Source organism: Nycticebus coucang, chromosome 12 (assembly GCF_027406575.1).
Source record: "Nycticebus coucang isolate mNycCou1 chromosome 12, mNycCou1.pri, whole genome shotgun sequence".
Taxonomy (NCBI): domain Eukaryota; kingdom Metazoa; phylum Chordata; class Mammalia; order Primates; family Lorisidae; genus Nycticebus; species Nycticebus coucang.
Genome location: NC_069791.1, coordinates 95441588 through 95464960, shown reverse-complemented (window position 1 = coordinate 95464960; position 23373 = coordinate 95441588). Strand labels below are relative to the sequence as shown.

The window sequence follows — 23373 nt, the reverse complement described above, 5'->3', positions numbered from 1 at the left end:
AGTGACAGCATCTCTCGGACTCATCACTGGACCCCCAGCCCTGTAGGTGCTCAATCCATAGTCACTGAATAGTGTCAGACCAAAGCCCATATGCCGAGTGATATCCCCACCCCCTGGGGATGGGGACGCGTGGAGGAACGGGCAAAGTCAGGGGGCACCTCAACCCTAGGGAGTTTCCAGAGATTCAGGAATAATTCTCAATCAGGAGTGACTGCCCCACCCAAAGGGACTTCTGACAATGTCTGCAGATATTTTTGGTTGCCATAACTGGAAGAGAGGGGGCTATCAGCACCTAGTAGGTGAGGACGAGAGATGTTGCTAAACATCTTATAGAACACAAGACAGCCCCCTACCACACAGAATTATCTGGCCCAAAGGGACAATCGTGCCACTATCGAGAAGCCCTGATGTGAAGCGAGACCTCATTGTGGAAGGGAAAGAGCTTGTTTCCATTTCACAGAATAGGAGGCTTCTGGCTGAGTCAAAGAATTACCTAGACCCTAAACAGGCCTGCTCACTCAGGAAAATGATCTCTCTCTCCATGAGCTGCCAGGGGAGGGGGAAATCAGACACAGTGTCCGAGTTCTCACGACAGGGTTCTGTTTATACCTTAATCGGACCACGAGCCGTAGGCCCATCTGCTAAGTCACGGCCACTGATGGGGACCTGCCACTCACCGTGATGCTTGTGTCTTTTTTGCCCTTGTGGGAAGAGGCCACCACAGCCAGGTACTGGATGACTTTCTTGGTGTTTTCTGTTTTCCCAGCTCCGGACTCGCCTCTGAAAGACATAGGAACAGCGATCCATTGGAAATAACTTACACAGGGGGTCCACGGTTATCTTTTCACAGCTCCACGAACTAGTGGAATGATAATGATCACCGCTACCACTTCCCAAATGGGAAGGCTCCCAGAGCAAAAGTAACTCGGCTAAAGTCATACCTCTGGTATTGGGCTGTGCTGGGCCTAAAATTCAGGTCCAATGCTCAATGTACTCCTCCCAAGAAGATGTAAGAAAGGATTCAGATAAAAAGGTGAAAAAGATGCTGGGTGCAGTGGCTCATACTTATAATCTCAGCACTCTGGGAGGCCAAGGTGGGAACCTCCCTTGCTTGAGACCAGGAGTTTGAGATCGGCCTGTGCAAGAGTGAGACGCATCTCTACTAAAAATAGAAAAACTAGCTGGGCGCTAGCCGGGCGTTGTGGCAGGCGCCTGTAGTCCCAGCTGCTCGGGAGGCTGAGGCAAGAGAATCACTTAAGCCCAGGAGTTGGAGGTTGCTGTGAGCTGTGTGAGGCCATCACACTCTACAGAGGGCCATAAAGTGAGACTCTGTCTCTATAAAAAAAAAAAAAAAAAAAAAACTAGCTGGGCGCAGTGGTGGTGCCTATAATCCCAGCTACTTGGGAGGCTGAGGCGACAGGATTGCTTGAGCCCAGGAGTATGAGGCTGCTGTGAGCTGTGATGAGGCCATTGCACTCAAGTCTGGGCAACAGAGTGAGACTTGGTCTCCAAAAAAAAAAGAGTGAAAAAGGAAACTTGAGTTTTCTTATGAAGGTCTAGACTTAGGTTTAATAGGAATTGTCTACTTTTAAGACATCATTAGCACTGTTATAAATGGAAAGACCAGGCAAGATACAACCTTCCAGGGAGGATAAAAATCAGAGTTCCGGAACCAAAGGTTAAAGTTTCAGAAACTCCCTTTGTGAAAAGAAAAAAAGAACTGATTATTCCAGTAGCAACTGGACAGATATAATCCTTTCATCTTCTGCAGAATCCCACTTGAGTATCCCATGGCTGGCTAATGATGTCAGCTAACTATCAAAGGATAAACCTGGCTGGAATAATTCACGACAAACTGTGAGTGGATAGGCTTAGGAGGGGAGAGCACTATCCATCTTATCAAAACAGTATATACTTCTAGGATGTGAGGGGTAGATGGATAGATTTTTTTTTTTTAATCAAAATGACTTTGATCTAGCTACTTTTCTAAACCAACAGAACTCATCATGGTGGGATTGTTTCCTGCAAGGGCTGCAGACACTGTCTCTGGCTCCCACCGCTCCTAGTTAACGAGGACATGCCCTGAACCTAGACAGCCCTCCTTTCTCATCCTCTCCTCTTGTTTTTGTTTTGTTTTGCTTTTTGCTTTTCCTTTCTTTACCTAGACTCTCATTTTCTGAGTTCACTTAATATTCTAAAATATAAGAGAGAGAGAGAGGGAGGGGCTTTTTTAAGTCTAGAAAAGAATTTGTCCACCGAGGTCGGCTCAAGGTTGTCTGTGTTGAACCAGTGCCACCAATGCTAGAGCAGTCTCTGCTCTTCTTCCTAATTAGGAAATAAAGAAATTAATTTTCTCTGCCAGAGTCCCATTAATAACTTTGCTCATGGTTTAAAAAAATGAAAAGAAAGAAGCATGTGCCCTGAATTGCTTGGGCCCAACCCTACAGGTCGCAGTGTCTCGAAACTGAATGTCTGGTGGTCAGAAACGATGAAACATCTCACCCCAGCTGTTCCCTCCTTCTTGATGGCCTTTATTCTCAAAGGCCGCATTATTTCACGGGGCCTCAGTGAAACAGGAACCATGGAAGCATTATCCTCATTTCCCTGAAAGGGAAAAATCAAAGCCCAAAGAAAAGATTTTTTTAAAAATTTTAAAGAGGCTCGGCGCCTGTAGCATAGTGGTTATGGCGCCAGCCACATACACCAAGGCTGGCAGGTTTGAACCCAGCCTGGGCCGGCTAAACAACAATGACAACTTCAACAAAAAGTAGCTGGGCGTTGTGGCGGGCGCCTGTAATCCCAGGTACTTGGGAGGCTGAGGCAAGAGAATGCAGGAGTTGGAGGTTGTGGTGAGCTATGACGCTACAGCACTCTACTAAGGGCAACATAGTGAGACTCTGTCTCCAAAAAAAAAATTTTTTTTTTTTAAAGAATTGACCTATTAACTTTTTTGGGGGGGGGCAGGCGGTTGTAGCGAGGAGGGGTTAGTGGTGCTTTGCTAATCGTTTCACATGTATTATCTCCTGTGTCTTCCTCCTGTTCCTATAGATTCATTGCCTCCATATTATTTCAGAAGAGAAAGTCTAGACCAGAGTGGGTAAACAACTTGCCTTAGGTCACACAGCAAGGCAAGGGCTTAGTCCAGCAGTTCTCAACCTGTGGATTGCAACTCATGGGAACTGCATTAAAGGGCCACAGCATTAGGAAGGTTGAGAACCACTGGCTTAGTCAGATCTGCAAGTCAGGTCTCTGATTCCAATGCAATTAGGACTCTTTCTACTACATTTCACTAAGTCACTCCATGGCACAGGCCCAACCTCTAGGAACTTGCTTTCTAAGGTCAAAGGGAAGGGGAAGAACAGATATATGTGGAAAGTCTGCTCTGTGTTAGACATTGGGCTCACAAATCTTTTTATTTAATCCTCCCACAACCTAATGGAGTTATTATTCCCAACACTTGCCTTAGGAAACAGGCTCAGAGAGGTTGAAGTAAATTGCTCCAAGTTACAATTGCTCCTGCATTCACATAGATAGGATATAGAGAAGATATAGGATTTGAGCTCAGGTTCACTTGATACTAGAGCCCATGTTCTGCCTTCTACCCTTTTATTTTGGCCAAGGAAAGATAGAGAGAAGTCCCAGCCCCAACTCCTTCAGAGTTCTGTATATTCTAAGAGTCTTTACTTGCCTTAATCAATGAGACAAGCCACTCAGCCATTTACACTTTAGTATAAATTACTTTAATCAAGCTAATGTCATAACAGTTGATGAACTTCATGCTGAACTGAAGGGTCTGATTTCTGATAAGATCAAGAGGAAGGAAAGAAAATTCTGAGTGCAGGAAACCACCTATATAGGTGATACTGAGCCTATTTTTATTCCCCCCCACCTCAAAAAAGAAAAAAAAACATAGCTGGGACAGCAGTACATGAAAAACACAGGCTTCATGCTGACAAACCAGTGTTTCCAGATGGCTACTGCCCACCTCTCCATTCCCACAACAATTTCTTCCTTTTCCACCTTTGTATTCAGCCTCTCCCACCTTCTTGCTTTTACCATAAAGACACTGGAGTGACCTGTCGGTGGCCTTATTCTTCCACTATGTCAGGGAGAGGAAGTAGGACACAAACTTTGGGAATCTGCTCCTCCCTACGTGGACTGCTTAGCTTAACAGTTTCCAAGTTTTACTGATAAAAATAAATCGCCCTAGGAGGTTCTGCCAAAGAAAACATCCCAAGCTCCAGGCTCGTGGGTGTCTAAAGATTGATGTACTCAAGGTTGGTCCAGAAGCATTAATAATATCTTTGTTTTTCTGATACTGGAACCTGGGGGTGAAGATGGCTTCCTGGCCTGAGCACCCTAAACCCCTTTCCTGTTTCTTGGGGAACTTGATGCCCTGCTCCCTCTTCCTGGAGGACCTGGACTCATGACCACGTGCACCCACCACCAAGTCTTTTTAATCATTCCAGCTGCAACAGCTGGAAGGAGCCACCAGTGGCCATTCGACCCCTCAGCTCTCAGTAGTGCCGGCTTCGTGGGTGAGCGTCCTGGACTGTCTCACAGGGACCTCCCAGAGAAGAGTCTCATGCTGGATTTAATGTGCTGATGTTGTGATCTGGAAAGTCTTCATAACTTTTGAACAAGGGGCTCTGCATTTTCATTTTACAAATTGTGTAGCTGGTCCTGGCACCTAGAGTTGAACACCACTTCCAAGTCCATTGCAGCCAGTGGTCTGTCCTTTATAGGAAAGCCAGACTGACTCTGATGAACCTCAGAAATATGCAGTCCCTGGCCCTCGCGTGACTCGCACCCCTGCTTCTGGCAAGGCCTTCTCATATTGGTAGTGCCCAACTCCTATACATTCTGCAAAGCCTAAACACAGCACCTATTCTGAAGACTATCTCTGGCTCTTCCAGGGATGCCTCCCTCCTCTACAGCATTAATTGGCAGAATAGCACAATGGGCTCCAGACTGCTTGAGTTCAAATCCCTGCTCTGCCAGTTACCTATGTTACCCTACATAAGTCATTTTACCATTCCATGCCTCAGTCTCTTTGTCTATAAAATGTATAAGAATACTTACTTTGTATGATTGTCATGAGGAGTAAATGAGTAAATATATGTATGTGTATGTATATATATGTATATAAAATGTTTAGAACAATGCCTGGTACACAAAAATTTTAGCTATTCTTGCTTTTATAATCCCATTATTTGGGGCGGGGGGGGGGGTCTGCTCTACAAAATCACTGTAAACCGTAGGGCCAGAGCTACACAATCTCTAAAGCCACAGTGAGGCATTTTATTATAATGGATGCGGGAGACCATTTCAGGAAGAGATTGAGGCTTGATATTGAGGCTTTGATCCCCCTCAGTGTTGAAGGGGATCAAAACAGCAAGACAGAGACCAGATTACAGGAGGGAGTTTTAAAGACAGTGAGCTGTCTTTAAGACAGCAGCTGTTTTAAAGTAGCCTTGTTCTCAATCCTTCACCTATCACTATAGGTGTAATCCCAGTGGGGCACTTACTGCCGCCATTTCACAGATGGGAAAACTGAGGCTCAGAGAAATCCAGTGACTTATTTCCAATAGCATACAACTAGTTGGTGATGTGGCTGGAATTCAAACCCAGGTTTTGTTCTGGAATCTATAGTTTACTACACCATACCACCCACAGGGCATATTTATTTGTGGATAATGAATGAGTCTTCTTATACTGAATGTTTATTTGAATGAATGAACTGATAGGAGCAGGGAGCTCAGTTAGGAGGCTGCTGCGATGGCAGATGAGAGGTGACAGGGAGGAGACGCAGTGGACTTAGATGAGTGCACAGAGGCAAGAAATATTTCAGAATCATAATGCCCAAGGTGGGGGGGGTCGTTATCTAAATTAACTAAAATTAAATATAAAAATTCAGTCCTTCAGTGCATTTGCCACATTTTACATGCCCAACAGCCATCATCACAGAAAGTTCTGTTAGATGGAGGAGCAGCAGTCGCCCATGGGGTGGGTGTTAGAGATGAAGGCAGGTGGCTTCTTCCTCATCTTCACAGCCTCTCCATAAGCTTAGCTCAGAGAGGTTAAGTGACTTGTGCAAGGCCACCCAGCTAGGAAGCTGTGGATAAGGCCTATTCTTCCCTGTTCCCCTTTGTTATCACACTGAATTCATTTACTCAACAGATGTTAGTTTAGCAATGCTGTTTTGGCACCTGTAAGATGACGGCTGGCTCACAAGAGTTCAAAGGGCCCTGTGGTAGGCTGAAAAAGGGCCCTGCAAAAGATGCCCATATACATGTATGTGTGTGTGTATATGTATAGAATAGATTCTTATCCCCGGAACCTGTGATTATGCTCCTTTACATGGCAAGACAGACTTTGCAGGTGTGGTGAAGTTAAGGATCTTGAGATGGGGAGACGATCTTGTATCATCTGGACCTAATATAATCACAAGGGTCCTGGTCCTTGTAATAGGAGGCAGGGGAGCTGGAGGAAAAGACTTGAAGGTGCTACACTGCTGAGATTGAACATGGAGGAAGGGGCCAGGAGTGGGGGTGCCCTCTAGAAACTTGAAAAGGCAAGGAAACCAAGTCAGCATGTGGATTTAGCACAAAGAACTTCATACTCCAGCAGCGTTACATCACTAATTCCTGACTGTTCATCAGTAAACGTCTAATGTTGACTTCCCACCATGGAAAATCAGCTGTGATTCAATCCTTTCTGCTTTCCCCAAAGAGCCAATCTGATCACAAATAGTTACTCTAGTTAGATGAATTCTGGGTTTGCATGAGAATGTAAATGCGTGCTCCTTGGTCCACTGTGATTATTCTTCCTATCTAAATTTTCATTTTCCTGAGAGTTAATTAATTGTCTTATTTTTTCATTTCCCAGTTTTCTACCTATATAACCCCAAATTTATCACTAGTTTTCTATCGTCTCTCAATACATTTCACTGTCATCCTGTCATCCATTACTGTCCGAAATCCTTGTTTTATTTTGTTCACTACCAGGCCCCTCGGGCCTAACATGTACCCAGCACTTGGTGACACAGAGTAATGTGTGAATCTATCCTTCTGACCTTGAGAGTTTGCTGTGAAAAACAGTTGGGGGGCGTGGCTGGAAAAGCACTTTTGAAAAGCAAGGATGCAGGCCATTAGAATTTCTTTTTCTTTTTTTTTTTTTTTTGTAGAGACAGAGTCTCACTTTATGGCCCTCGGTAGAGTGCCGTGGCCTCACACAGCTCACAGCAACCTCCAACTCCTGGGCTTAACCGATTCTCTTGCCTCAGCCTCCCAAGTAGCTGGGACTACAGGCGCCCGGCTATATTTTGGTTGCAGTTTGGCCGAGGCCGGGTTTGAACCTGCCACCCTCGGTATATGGGGCCGGCGCCTTACCGACTGAGCCACAGGCACCGCCCATGAATTTCTTAACACCTTAAGCTACACCTCTTTATTCACAACTCTGAACATGCAGAGAGTTACAGGAGCGGAAGTCTACAAACAAAGCCAGTTATTGTTAATATCTGTTGACAATTCTATTAACACTGTGGTTTATTGTCCATATTTTTAATTGAAGGAAATGCTAATGGTAGTCAGAGTTTTAAAAAATGTGTGTAGGCTTGGCGCCTGTGGCTCAAGCGGCTAAGACGCCAGCCACATACACCTGAGGTGGCAGGTTCGAATCTAGCCCAGGGCCGCCAAACAACAATGACGGCTGCAACCACAAAAAAATAGCCGAGCATTGTGGAGGGCACCTATAATCCCAGCTACTTGGGAGGCAGAGGCAGGAGAATCGCTTGAGCCCAGGAGTTAGAGGTTGCTGTGAGCTATGATGCCACAGCACTCTACCCAGGGAGACAGCTTGAGGCTCTGTCTCTAAAAAAAAAAAAAAATGTGTGTATGTCTCCCTCCCTCTCTCTGATATTTTCATTATTTGAGGGGTTGTTCTGTTCAACAAAGTCACTAGAAACACTGAATTAGTAAATCCTGAACCATTGCTCTTGGGGGAGATTCAGGGCGAGGCGCCTGCAAGCCTTTAACTAGAACTTCTTTCTGTAAACCTTTCTCCTACCTCAGATGCAAAGACAGTTACTAGTTTGGTAGTTACTACTTCCACATCTTTCTATGCAAATGCACAGGATACATACATATTTATGCATTCCTGCTCTTTTATAAGTTTATCACTGCTTGCGTTCTGCAAATGCTAGTTGGTCTGCCCTGGCATTTCTACTCAACAGTACATCTGAAAGCGCATTCTGTTTGAGCCCATACAGATCAGCCTTACTGCAGGGGCAGCCTGGAAATGCTGTATTTTATAATATTTGACCAATCCCTATTGATTATAACTCCTGGTTGCTTCTAGACTTTAAATACTTATTATATGTATACACACATATAAAGATATACATACAGTTGATCCTCCTTATTCACAGATTCCTATTTGCAAATTTGCTGATTTGCTAAAATTTATTCCTAACCTCCCAATCAACCTTCATGCTACTTCATGGAAATGCGCAGAGCAGGGAAAATTGGATTGACCCAATGCACAATCCCCACCTGAGGCTGAGTGAGGCGACACTTTGCCTTGTACTTTCAGCTCTCATACTACCAACAAGTGTCCTTTTCATAATATATGTAGTGCCACAACTTTTTGTATTTGAGGCTTTTTGTTCTTGATTTTGCTATTTAAAATGTCCCCCATGGTGTGTCCACTTTTGGCAGTACATATACTGAAATGTGCCCTAGTTACTGAAGTGCTAGCTAATGTTTCTAAGTACAAAAAGGCTGTGATATCCATTACATAGAAAATATATGTGAGATAAGCTTCATTTGGGCACGAGTTACAGAGCTGTTGGCTGTGAATTCAACGTTAATAAACAGCATCTATTAAACACATATTATTTATATATAATAGTGAAGATTCTCTGAATGATTCTAAATTGAATTCATATCCTCTGACCATGTAGGTACCCAAGGTCTTCAAAGAAACTGTGACACCAAGCAAATATGGTTCAGATGTGGTCACTGGCTTGATAACTGCGAAATTTTGAAGTGATTGCTTAACACAAACCTCAGCTTCCTTCACAAAGGAGATGGCACCTGCCTTTCAAGTAGATGAGATTCTGCATGCAAAAGGTTTCGATCAAGTCCTGGGACATAGTAAGTGTTCAATAAATGCCAGTCTTTAGAAAAGGAAAGGAGGTATGGAACAAAATGCCACCAGGTATCATTAAGAATTTAGGTCTGCCGGCCTCAGCACAAAAACGTTCGCCACAAGTTTTCAGTGAGCATCTACCCATGCCAGTGAACAGACCAAAGAGCCTCTGAGATGCTTTCTTTAGTCGGTTGGATCTTGACTCTAGAGTAAAAAGAGTAAAAAACAGCTCCACTTACGTGCATAGAATGGACTGGTCCTCCCGATCTGCAAAGAGAAAGAAAAAAGAGCCATGAATTAGAATTAGCTCTGAGCTATCCTTTTATCATAAGGACACTTGTACTAGACTGTTTATGGCAGCTCAATTTACAATCGCCAAAATGTGGAAACAGCCTAAATGCCCACCAACCCAGGAATGGATTAACAAGCTGTGGTATATGTATACCATGGAATACTATTCAGCCATTAAAAAAAATGGAGACTTTACATCCTTCGTATTAACTTGGATGGAAGTGGAAGACATTATTCTTAGTAAAGCATCACAAGAATGGAGAAGCATGAATCCTATGTACTCAATTTTGATATAAGGACAATTAATGACAATTAAGGTCATGGGGAGGGGAGGAAAAGCAGAGAGAGGGAAGGAGGGAGAGGGGTGGGGCCTTGGTGTGTGCCACACCTTCTGGGGGCAAGACATGATAGCAAGAGGGACTTTACCTAACAAATGCAATCAGTGTAAACTAGCTTATTGTACCCTCAATGAATCCCCAACAACAACAAAAAAGAATTAGCTCTGAGCTGAGGGTCTGGACCTGGCCCCAGTCCTATCCTAAAGTTGGAATGGAAGGGGCCCTATGAGCTCACTGCCCACAGTATGGGGCAAGACCAAAGCCAGGAGGATAACTCCACAGTCGCAGAGGCAGTCCCAGAAAAATGCAGGAGCCTGATTCATCCAGTAGTCAGTGGGCATCCAGCCACACTGGATCTGGGGTGTCTGGGGAGATCCACCCTGCCTGATTGAGTTATGGCCAGAACACAGACAGACTGGAGTCCCACTTGGACATGCCTCAGCTCTGTGGCCTTGGCCAAATATTTTTAAACTTCTCCATGCCTCAGTTTCTTCATCTGTAATATGATGGAGTGAACATTTTTGTTTTTTGAAAATCCAGCATCCATTACCTCTTCTTCCAGGAAGCACATCCTGTGTTCCTTTAGGAGGTTTTCCCTCTGTCTCGCCCACACCACCCCCTACACTCTTACTGGGGATGCCTCATGAGTTTCTCCAGCCCCCAGTGAAGAGGTAAGAATGTGCCCTGGGCTGCATTATTTGGACTCTCTTGTCACACCTCCAAGCTCAATCGAGGACAAGGAAGTATAGCAGGTGGACAAAGCCTTGAGGGGGCCTTACTTCCAGCTGCCCAGGCCTGAGCAGCCACAGTTTCTGTCATTCTCCAAGCCTGGTCCCCTAGTCCTCCCACTGTAGTTGTGAGCTCCTCCACAAATTCCTTTCCTATACCAGCTGGCAGAGTCGGTCTCTGTTGTTTACCACCTGAAAAACTTGGAGGACACAAAGGGGATCATTCGATTAAATGTAATTAAGTATCAGACATTATTGATAACTTTCTATTCTTAAAATGGCCTCAGAGGGTAGAGCCAGCCCTGGACCTCATTTCCTGTCCTATGAGTGACATGGGAATGGTCACCAACACCTTTAACCTTGAGCCAATAACAGAGAAATCAGAGCATAGTATCCACTGATGGGCAATACCAAAGTGGCAAGAACTTTCTAAATCAAATCTCTGGCACTAGCCCTACCATCATAATGCTTAGCCCTCATGAGCCTCACTTCATCAAAGATCTCCCAGTGTTGGTCTAACATCCTATCTCCAGTACCTGGTAGATATATGTAACAGGTGCTCAATTTTATTTGTTGGATGGGTGGGAGGGTGGGAGGATGGGAGAGTGGGAGGATGGGAGAAGGGTAGGATGGGGAAGGGGAGGAGGGGAGGGAGGATGAATGGATCGTAGGATGGGAGGCTGGAAGGATGGGAACATGGGAGAATGAGAGGATGGAAAGATGGGAGAATGGGAGGATGGGAGAATGAGAGGATGGAAAGATGGGAGAATGGGAGGATGAAAGGATGGAAAGATGGGAGGATGGGAGAATGGGAGGATGCGAGGATGGGATAATGGGGGGATGGGAGAATGGGAGGATGACAGAATGGGAGGATAGGAGAATAGAAGGAGGGAGGGAAAGGAGGAGGAGAAGAAAGGAGGAGGAGAGAAGGGGAGAGAGAATGGATGGATGGGAAGATGGGAAAATGGGAGAATGAGAGGATGGGAAGATGGGAGGATTGGAGGATGGGATAATGAGAGGATGAGAGAATGAGAGGATGAGAGAATGGGAGGATGGGAGAATGGGAAGAGGGAAGGAAGAGAGGAAGGGAAAAGAGGAGGGAGGATGGATGGGAGGATGGGAAGATGGGAGGATGAGAGGATGGGAAGATCGGAGAATAAGAGGATGGGAGGATGGAATAATGGGAGGATGAGAGGATGGGAGTATGGAATAATGGGAGGATGAGAGGATGGAAGGATGGGAGGATGGAAGTATGGGAGGATGGGATAATGGGAGGATGAGAGGATGGGAGGATGAGAGGATGAGAGGATGGGAGGATGAGAGGATGAGAGGATGGGAGGATGAGAGGATGAGAGGATGAGAGGATGGGAGGATGAGACGATGGGAGGATGAGAGGATGGGAAGATGGAATAATGGGAGGATGAGAGGATGGGAGGATGGGAGGATGGAATAATGGGAGGATGAGAGGATGGGAAGATGGAATAATGGGAGGATGAGAGGATGGGAGGATGGGAGGATGGGAGTATGGAATAATGGGAGGATGAGAGGATGGGAAGATGGAATAATGGGAGGATGAGAGGATGGGAGGATGGGAGGATGAGAGGATGGGAGGATGGGACAATGGGAGGATGAGAGGATGGGACAATGGGAGGATGAGAGGATGGGATAATGTGAGGATGAGAGGATGGGAGGATGGGAGGATGAGAGGATGGGATAATGGGAGGATGAGAGGATAGGAGGATGGGAGGATGAGAGGATGGGATAATGGGAGGATGGGAGGATGAGAGGATGGGATAATAGGAGGATGGGAGGATGAGAGGATGGGAGGATGAGAGGATGAGAGGATGGGAGGATGAGAGGATGAGAAGATGGGAGGATGAGAGGATGGGAGGACGAGAGGATGGGAGGATGAGAGGATGGGAAGATGGGATAATGGGAGGATGAGAGGATGGGAGGACGAGAGGATGGGAGGATGAGAGGATGGGAGGATTGGATAATGGGAGGATGAGAGGATGGGATGATGGGAGGATGAGAGGATGGGATAATGGGAGGATGAAAGGATGGGAGGATGGGAGGATGAGAGGATGGGATAATGGGAGGATGAGAGGATAGGAGGATGGGAGGATGAGAGGATGGGATAATGGGAGGATGGGAGGATGAGAGGATGGGATAATAGGAGGATGAGAGGATGGGAGGATGGGATAATGGGAGGATGAGAAGATGGGAGGACGAGAGGATGGGAGGATGAGAGGATGGGAGGATGAGAGGATGGGAAGATGGGATAATGGGAGGATGAGAGGATGGGAGGACGAGAGGATGGGAGGATGAGAGGATGGGAGGATTGGATAATGGGAGGATGAGAGGATGGGAGGATGGGATAATGGGAGGGTGAGAGGATGAGAGGATGAGAGGATGGGAGAATGGGATAATGGGAGGATGAGAGGATGGGAGGATGGGAGAATTGGATAATGGGGGGATGATGAGAGGATGGGATGATAGGAGGATGGGAGGATGGGAGGATGAGAGGATGGGAGGATGGGATAATGGGAGGATGAGAGGATGGGAGGATGGGAGGATGGGATAATGGGAGGATGAGAGGATGGGAGGATGGGAGGATGAGAGGTTGGGAGGATTGGATAATTGGAGGATGAGAGGATGGGAGGATGGGATGATGGGAGGATGAGAGGATGGGATAATGGGAGGATGAAAGGATGGGAGGATGGGATAATGGGAGGGTGAGAGGATGAGAGGATGAGAGGATGGGAGAATGGGATAATGGGAGGATGAGAGGATGGGAGGATGAGAGGATGAGAGGATGGGAGAATTGGATAATGGGAGGATGAGAGGATGGGATGATGGGAGGATGGGAGGATGGGATAATGGGAGGATGGGAGGATGGGATAATGGGAGGATGGGAGGATGGGATAATGGGAGGATGAGAGGATGGGAGGATGGGATGATGGGAGGAAGAGAGGATGGGACGATGAGAGGATGGGATAATGGGAGGATGAGAAGATGGGAGGATGAGAGGATGGTAGGATGGGATAATGGGAGGATGAGAGGATGGGAGGATGAGAAGATGGGAGGATGGGATAATGGGAGGATGAGAGGATGGGAGGATGGGAGGATGGGAGAATGGGATGATGGGAGGAAGAGAGGATGGGACGATGAGAGGATGGGATAATGGGAGGATGAGAGGATGGGAGGATGGGATGATGGGAGGAAGAGAGGATGGGACGATGAGAGGATGGGATAATGGGAGGATGAGAGGATGGGAGGATGGGAGGATGAGTGGATGGGAGGATGGGAGAATGGGAGGCGGGAAGGAAGGGAAGAGGAGAGGAGGGGAGAAGGGGAGGGAGGATGTATGGGAGGATGGAAACATAGGAGAATGGGAGGATGGGAGAATGGGAGGAGGGAAGAAGGAGAGGAGGGAAGGAGGATGGATGGATGAGAGGATAGGAGGATAAGAAGATGGACAGGAAGATGGATGGGAAGGAGGAGAGGATTAAAGGATGGGAGGAGGAGAGGATGGGAAGAAGGGATGATGGATGGATGGGAAGATGGGGAGAAGGGAGGATAGGGAGTTAAGAGGATGGGAGGATAAATGGGAGGAGGGGAAGTGGGAAGGATGGATGGATGGACAGATGGATAGATGGATGGATGGACAGATGCATAGATGGGAGGATGGATGCAGGGTTGCGACTAAAAAAGACCATGCCTGTGTATCACAGAACAATAGTGACCACATGTGGGGGGAAGGGTTATATTATATAGAGAGGGTCTGGCCCACTGCAGGGCAAGATGAAAGAGAGGTCTAGGCTAGCTCCATGGATCCTATGCCCCCTTCCAATCAATCCTCTCTCTCTTCCCCCAAGATTACAAATGAACGTTCAGGAAACCTGGTTGAATCAAATCCTCAGGAAAAAGGGCAGAAGAACCAAAAGGATATTTAGTTCCTCTTCCTAATTCACTTTTTCCACACCAAGGTGGTAGCAGAGGCCAGAGCTGCCCTCAGGGGCCATGTTCAGGGGTTGCTGAGAGGCTCCAACTCAGGCAAATCTGACCTTTGGGCGAGGGCCTGGAGGAAGCTTTGCAGGAAGGAAGGACCCAGCCTTGCACAGGGCAGGAAGAGGGAGTGTTCTCCTTGGGAATCGAGACCCTCCATTGCTTTACAGTCCTGACCTCTAGGCCAGCTGTGTTGACTCCTGCAGGGACTCCTGGCCTGCTCCAAAACTCTCAAGAATGCATTCAAGACATGTACAAGACAGACACACAAGTTGTTCACCACCACAGTGTCCACACAGTGAAAGAGCAGAAAGAAACCATCTAACCAGTCCAGTCACTGAAGACGAGTCAGGTCAGTCCTGGGGTTTTGATTCTGGGGTGCCCGTAAAATAGCACATTAGGCAGCCATGAAAAAGAAGCAGGCAGAACTTTATGAACAGAGTACAACAATCTCCGAAATACAGTAAGCTTAAAAAAAAAGGCTAGGCTAGGGAACATTTTGTCTTCAAAAGAGGGACACACACGCATATATATGCACATGTACACACACACACACCCCTGACACACACCTGTGTATGCAGTGAGCATATTACACAGCTGGCTCAGGACATGGCCAACAGTGGTTGTCTCTGACCACTGGGTCTGAAGTATTGAGAACAAGGACAGGAGAGAGACCTTCTTTCACCCCACCTACTTCTTTTTTTTTTTTTGGTAGAGACAGAGTCTCACTGCACCGCCCTCGGGTAGAGTGCCGTTGCGTCACACGGCTCACAGCAACCTCTAACTCCTGGGCTTACTCAATTCTGTTGCCTCAGCCTCCCGAGTAGCTGGGACTACAGGCGCCCGCCACAACACCTGGCTATTTTTGGTTGCAGTTTGGCCGGGGCTGGGTTTGAACCCACCACCCTCGGCATATGGGGCCGGCGCCCTACTCACTGAGCCACAGGCGCCGCCCTCACCCCACCTACTTCTATTCTGGTCTGTGCTATGAACTTTTAAAACCTTTTCCTCATTCCCCCCAAATGGTCAATGGAACAGAATACATGGTTCTTGGTGGCACCAGCACAACCACAAAGCTTAGAAAAGAGAGAAAACAGCCTCCTGGCTGCAATCCCACTAAGACCTCCCATCTCCCGAGCGCTGGCTGTGGTTTGGCCTGTTCTGAGCTCCTCCCCAGCCAAAGTCACCTGCTGACAGCAGCCCTGCCCCGGGGTGGGAGCCAGTATCACCTCTGTTTTATAAGCAAGGAAAGCAAGGCTCAAGCATGTGGCTCCTTCCCTCTGGTCACCGTGGTGGGTCAAATCGTGGTCCCCGAAAGATGTGTACATTTGGAACCTTGAAATGTGATGTTATTAAGAATAAGGGTCTTGCAGGTGTAATTAAGGTGAAGAGCTTGAGACAAGATCATCGTAGGTTAGGGTGGGACCTAAATCAACGACTGGTATCCTTACTTATCAGGGAAAGGAGAGAGACAGTAGAGTCATGGGGAGAATGCTGTGTGAAGGAGGCGGCAGAGATTACAGTGATTCACCCACAAGGCAACAATACCATTGGTTGCATATGGCCAGCAAAAACCAGCAGGGAGGCAGGGATAGGGTCCCCCTCAGAGTTCTCCAGGAGGGCCAACCCTGCTCACACCTTGATTTCAGACCTCTGGCCTCCAGAACTGTGACAGAATAAATTCCTGTTGTCTTAAGTCACCAAGTGGTTATTTGTTATGGCAGCCACAGGAGCTAATATGCAACTGCTAAGTGGCAGGCTGGGCCCAGAACCCTGGGTCCGCCTGATTCCACAGACCACGCTTTTTACCAATGTATGATTTTGCCTTCCTCAGATAACCTACAGCATGTCCTTCTAGGATCAAAAATGATTGAGGCAGGACAGGGTACATGACTGAGTGAGGCATAGAGAACCAAGCACCCTGTGATTACACCCTAGGCAGAAAGACAACCTCCTGAGGCTGGTCCAGACAACTGCCACTATTTTAAGGAAGGATTTTGAGGTGGACAGACAGATGAGCTATCTTGGTCTATCTGCTTCTGAGAGAGAAGCAGGCTTTCCCAGCAGCCTTTTGAAGCCTGGCCCTGAGGAGGGGTTGGGGGCATTTATGGGTCTGATGCTCACAGCACCACCATCCCCCCGGAGAAGGAGCAGGCTCCAGGGAAAGGCTTGGGAGCTGCCAGGGTGGTTCCGTGCTGGGTGCTGCTGGGAGACCTCTGGCCTGGGACATTCCCATCAGAAACACACTGCCTGTAAGCGTGGGAAGCTCACAGAGCGCTGGTTACAGGCAGAAGAAGGGCTCTGTGTGGGTGCTCTTTGCCAACCCACATGGCACTCCAGGAACCCTGAGGTTCTGGAGCTTTCTGATTCCCTCCCCAAGTCTGAACTTGTGTCCAACTCCAAAAAGAAGAGTTCTCCGTGCAAAGTAGTGTCGCCCCTTCCAGCTTTGCACAGGCTGTTTCTTCTGCCCAGCGCACCCGTCACCAACACTTCTTCTGCCTAACCCATTCCCTCTTTTTTTTTCATTGAAGTGAAATTCACATAACACAAACTTAACCATTTTAAAGTGAATAATTTGATGGCATTTCGCACATTCACACGAAATACCACCTCTGTCTAGTTCCAAAAAAAATTTGTCACTCTACAATAAAACTGTGTACCCATAATCACTCCCTATAATCCCAGGGAGCCACCGATTTGCTGTCTTTACGATTCACCTACTCCAGACATTTCACATAGATGAAATCAAACTATGTGTGGCCTTCTGTGTCTTTCTTCACTTAGCATAATGCTTTTGAGGTTCATGAAATATCAGTACTTCATTCCTTTTATAGCTGACTATTATTCCATCATAGAGAAAGACCATATTTTGTTGATGAACATTTGGGTTGTTTCCACCTTTTGGCTATTGTGAACAGTGCTGCTATGAACAGTCACATACAAGTTTTTGTTTGAGTACCTATTTTCAATTGGGGGGGGGGCATATACCCTAATCTGTATTCGCAATATCATTGTGGGAGTGACCTCCTCCATATCTTCTCTGGCCGTACCCTTCTCTAGAGCTGAATTAGGGGTCTTTCAGCTATACCCCCTCCCTGCAGGGCTGCCATGGACAGTAGAGCAAGTTGTGCACTGCATAATTCTAAGGGGAACTACTCACATTGGTCATTGTAGATTTGCGTATTTATTATAATAATCTTCCAGCAGATGGAGGTAAAGCGTCTTAAGAAAGGGGTGCATTTTTCTAATTCTATAAAGGTCCCATAGGGCCTAGGGGTAGCCCTCATCCCATAGGACAAAGGTTCTCTCTATTATAGCAGTTAACCTCATTGTGATCATTATTTAACCTACTTTTCAAGACTTTTTGGGGATGAGGGAAAGGCACAGATTATATAGAATAATAGTGGGCCATCTATCCATGACATGGCATGTAGTTTTCTTTTCCATTTTGGTCAAAATTATCCTAATGTACATTATTCATAACTATCAAAAGGTAGATGTAACCAAAACGTCCAACTGGCCCCTGGAGAAACCAGATGTGATCTATCCATACAGCAGGATGGTATTCAAACACAAGGATAACGCATGCTGCAACATGGATGAACCTTAAAACCATCTTGCTGAGTGAAAGAAGCCAGACACAGAGGATCGAATATTGTAGGATTCCACTTACATGCGATGTCCAGAACAATCTATCCAGACAGGAGACGGATTAGCAGTTGCCTGGGGCTGGGGATGATAATACAGAGTGACAGGAAGGCACAGGTTTCTTTTTGGGATAATGGAAATATAAAACCAGATTGCGGTGATGGCTGCATAACTTTGTAAATTCACGTGTTAACTGGTGAATTGTATACTTCAAAGGATTTAATTTATAATGCATAAATTATACCTCAAGAAAGCTTTCCAAAAACAATGTTAATTTTATACTAAGAGCAAGGGGTGATAGATCTGACTTCACATAGGTCTGTTAGGTTTCCAAGGGTTACAGAACTGCTTTTGGGCTTTTCCCATGCTGTGCCTGATCGTGGGTGGCAGGAACAACACTTGAACACACAGTAGGTGCTCAAGGAATGCTTGTTATCTGAATGGCTTTCTGCCTTAGGGAGCAATTGAGGTAGAAGCAATGGAAAACACACATTAGAGTGTTCTCACATTCATTCAGCAAAAATGCAAACGTAAAAGCTACTTATCCTCACCTTGGAGAAGCTGGAGACCCAGAGTGCTAGTGAGAAGAGCAAAATCATGACCACAAGATGCAAGCAATGGGATGATGGCTCTGTGCCCAGAGTGCCAGAAAATGGAGCTTGGTTTTGACACTCCCTGAGAGAGGCAGGAAGCCTTGACCGCTGAGGTGACTACTGAGCTGCCTTAAGAAGGAGGGGCTGGAATGCCAGGGAAGATGGCAAAGCAGAACAGCCCAAGCACAGCAGGCCTGTGCCTCAGGAGCTGAGAGGAGGAACGACCCAGCACCCGCTCTAGTGGAGTCAGGCGTGACTGCCAGCCCTGAGCCCCGGCGCGTGTGTCCCCTCCTACCCCCATCCTTCAACGTGCCTTTCCCCCTCCTCCTCCCTGGGTCCTGGTCTGGCCTTGCATGTGCAAGTCGCGTTTTCTGAGGAAATTCAGTGGTCCCTCCCCCACAGCGGCCCAGGGACTGTCAGGAGGTGCCCGGCTCCCCACAGACCAGCTATTTCGGCCCAATCCCAAACACAAGTGCACGGATTCTGGCTGGAAAGCCAGAGGGCTGCAGGCTGACCATAAAAGGAGAAAACTCAGCTGGGACTGAGAACAGACCCAGGCTCGCTGCTCCTCTCCTTCCTTCTCATGCCAGGCTCCTGTGGGACCAGGCGGGAGGGAGGAGGCCAAGGCTGCGTCCCTGCAAGGTCACCGACACCCCTGGGCCAGGGAGGCAGGAAGGACACAACCTCCACTGTGTAGAGGAAAGTGGCTCCCTATCTAATGATGCCCCACACAACGGAGAAGCATCCTCAGAGGGCTCCAGGCCTTCTGAGAGATGAATGTAAACACATCCCCGAATGGTCCTTCACAGTGGGCCCTTGACAGGTGACCTCTGATGCACTTGTTCTGACCAGGCACTGTACCCCCATACACTGCCTAGACAAGCCCTTATGACAACTGGAGTAGGCCCAGCCATGATCCTCTCGGGACAAGTGAGGAAACTGAGTCACATAGCAAAGGCACTGAGCCCCTACCCCGCAGGTCAGGGCTTTCTCTTTTCCAGCCTTCCTCTCCTCACCCCTGGGTAGAAAGAAATACTCTGAAGGTATGTGCTGGACCCCAGTGGGCGTTTTCCAAATCCACATGAAGCTCTGGCATTTCCAAAGCAGAACTACTTTCCATGTTCTCCCTCCTTTTCTCTGCTCCAGCCCCCGAGTTCCTGAGGTAAGCCCACATATCGCCTCCCCAGAAGGCCTTTCCTGCCCTCCTCACCCAGGACAGGCTCCCTCAGGGCTCCCTGACCTCCCCTCTACAGCACAGTTATTTGTGGCATGATTTGATCAACACTTCTCATCCTGTGCCAGGGAGTGGCTGGTACACAGTAGGTCCCCCTCAATGAATACTGTTGGATGAACAAGGAAATGAGGGGTCAAATTCTGCCTCTCACCCTCTGGCTCACACAGAGGGAGGAGGCTGGCACATGCCTATTTCAACAAGGAACATGTTGCCAAGTGTGAGCTGGAGCTTCCCGTTTCGAGTCAATATTAATAGTTCATTAACAAAAAATGAGTTCTCCTTTGCTCTCTCCCTTTCCTGTAAGGCACCATGGGCACCAGAAGACTTGCTTTTCATGATAACTCAGGGTCCCAATCAGCTACTCCCAGCACCTCTGTGAACTCAGCCAGCCAGCCAGAGTCACCATTCACCCCTTGTCCCCATCCATGCCAAACACAGAGCTAAGAGCCACTGCAAAATCTCCAAAAGGCAGAGAAGAATGGACTGCTCCTCTTCCTAGAGATGTTTGTAGGGACACTGTTTCCCCCCACCCAGGACATGCCCCCAGAGCAAAACAGCTTGGAATTCACTTCCTGGCTCCACCTCTTGGGCAAGCCACCTTTGCCCCTCAGAGCCTGTTTCCTCACCAGGGAGATACATAAAATTCCAGACCTTTCAAGGGCATGAAAATGCTTTAATGAGACTAGATTCAGAAAGAGTTTAGAATTATCCACATTACACCTAAGCACTCAATAACTGCTGTTTATATCATCTTTATCATCATTACCACCCTGGTCATCACCTAAAATAGTGATCCAATAAAGTGCTTATAGACAGTAGTGATTCTGAAACAGGAGAACAGAGTATTAGGCCAAGTTCAACCCTTTTCTAATTATAAGGTGCTATGGTCTGTACATTTCATGTCTCTTCCAAATTCATATGTTGAAATCTGCACCACCAAAGTGATGGGAGGTGAGGTCCTTGACAGGTTATTAGGTCATGAGGGCTCCACCCACAAGAATGGAATCAGTGCCCTTATAAAAGAGACCCTGGGCAGCACTCATCGCTCAGTGGGTAGGGCACCAGCCACATACACTGAGGCTGGCGGGTTCCAACCCAGCCTGGGCCAGCTACAACAACGACGACGACAACAACAACAACATGGCCGGGTGTTGTGGCGGGTGCCTGTAGTCCCAGCTACTTGGGAGCCTGAAGCAAGAGAATCACTTAAGCCTAAGAGTTTGAGATTGCTATGAGCTGTGATGCCATAGCACTCTAGGGCAATAGCTTGAGACTCTGTCTTAAAATAAATAAATAAAACCCTGGAAAGCCAGCTAGTCCCTTCCCCGATGTGAGAACCCAGAGAGAACACATCATCTATGAACCAGCAAATGTTGTCCTCACCAACACCAAATCTGCTGGCACCCTGATCTTGGACTTCCCAGTGTCCAGAACCTTGAGCAATAAATTTCTATTGTTAATGAGCTTCCCATTCCATGAATTTAGTTACAGCAGCCCAAATGAACTAAAACACAAGGCCTAAGCTATTCCATTAGCCTTTGGGGGCCTTGCTTTCTTTTGATGTACTAGTACTATTCTACCTACCACACCACCTTGGAGGAAAGATAGACATTATGAAGGAGCTGCCTCTGGGGAGTCAGGTGGGCCAATCATGGACAGAGGGGTACAACTGAGTGTGGGAACCTCCGAAGTTGAGAACACAACTTGGATCACCTCAACCCCCAGACTTGTTTTAACCTTGGAGAGGGCTCCGGCCAAGAACCCTGAGCTGGCAAAGTCTGCTTGTTTCTTTTTTAATCCCCTGAGTGTGGTTATTTGGTGCTAATAAGGTGAAGATAAAATGCTTCCTGTGGCCATCTTGTACAAGACAAGTGCAGACAGTCTTGCTGAAATCTTATCTGCCTTGCATAGTCCTTCCCCGACCCCTGGATCTAGAGAAGGGAGACAGGGAAGATCCGAAGTTGTTCTTGTCTAGAAAGCTTTAGTGGTGCTGTCCTCACATCTATCATGTTAAATTACTGAATTCAACTCCAGCCTCCCAAGCTCTGAGCTGTCAACACCCTGAGATGTAAGAAGATAGACCCCCGAGAGCAGACGGCCTTCAACGGGAATTCAAGAGCAATCCGTGCAGCAGCTCAGCATGCAGGAGAGGTTTAGACTTTGACATCAGATAATCCAAGTTTATAGCCAGCTCTGACGCTTATCAGACCTCTAGCAAGTTCAATTCTGAGCCTCAATTTCCCCTGATATAAAAGGAGCTAATGACAGTACCCACCCCTAGAGCATAACAAGCCATAGAAGTGTGCGTGTGCACATTTACACATGCACACATATGAAGGGAGAATTCTATATTTGATATACCATAAAAAATACCAGGGGAAACATAGGAAAAATCAAAACTTTGTTAGCCCTTATTTGCTTTATAATTTAATATTATTTTTATTTTGGATGACACATGTAGGTACCACAATAGTTTGGGGGCTTAACTTTGAATACCCTGATTTGGTCCTGTTCACTTCACAGGTTTCTGGTAAAGATTAATTGAGACTACTCCTGTAAAATCCAAACAATATACCAAAAATCTACCATCATAATTATCACCTCTTTGTAAAGAAGGCACAAGATAATTTCCACAAGAGCACGGTGGGTTGAGCACATTTATTATTGGTATTCTTCCTTCCCCAAACCTTACTAAAATAATAGTAAAAGGGTTTAAAAATATATATGTCAACCTGTTTAAAAAGAACTGAAGAAGAGAGAACAGCACAATCACCCTGGAAGCCAGAAAACAGGACAAGTGATGACAGTACCAAGAGAAAAGTCTAAGTCAGCAGTATAAAAAGTGGAGACACAATCTAGTTTCACCAGAGAATCCCCCATTTCTACCATAAACCTCAGAGGTTGGAAACATCAGAAGCATTTGGAAGACAGAGAAGTCAAGGATATTTAAAAAAAAAAAAAAAAAAACATGAAGATTAGGTCAAAGTCTATTTGAGAAGCTGCTACACATCCCAGATATCTTTTTTTGTTTTTTTGAGACAGAGTTTCACTTTGTTGCTCTGGGTAGAATACCATGGCATCATAACTCACAGCAACCTCAAACTCTTGGGCTCAAGAGATTCACTTGCCTCAGCCTCCTGAGTAGCTAGGACTACATATAGATCCCTGCCACAGTGCCCAGCTATTTTTTAGAGATGGGGTCTCGCTCTTGCTCAGGCTGGTCTGGAACTCATGAACTCAGCAATCCACCTGCCTAAGCCTCCCAGAGTGCTAGGATTACAAGCATGAGCCACCACACCTGGCCCTACCAGATATCTTCTATACTCCCTGAAACCAAGTAATTGCCCTCACCACAGCCCACAGGAGGTAGTAGATTTATTCTC

General features: G+C 46.8%; 1 protein-coding gene across 4 annotated transcripts in view; it reads right to left on the bottom strand.

Moving 5' to 3' along the window:
* The window catches only part of MYH11 (myosin heavy chain 11), a 124891-nt gene that overhangs the window by 64235 nt on the left and 37283 nt on the right, over positions 1–23373 (bottom strand). For all 4 annotated transcript variants that reach the window (XM_053556359.1, XM_053556360.1, XM_053556361.1 and 1 more), the window contains exons 4-5: positions 9390–9417; positions 678–780 (exon numbers count right to left, since the gene is read on the bottom strand). In XM_053556359.1, coding sequence (XP_053412334.1) covers positions 678–780; positions 9390–9417 — 131 coding nt within the window. The remainder of the gene's footprint in view (positions 1–677; positions 781–9389; positions 9418–23373) is intronic.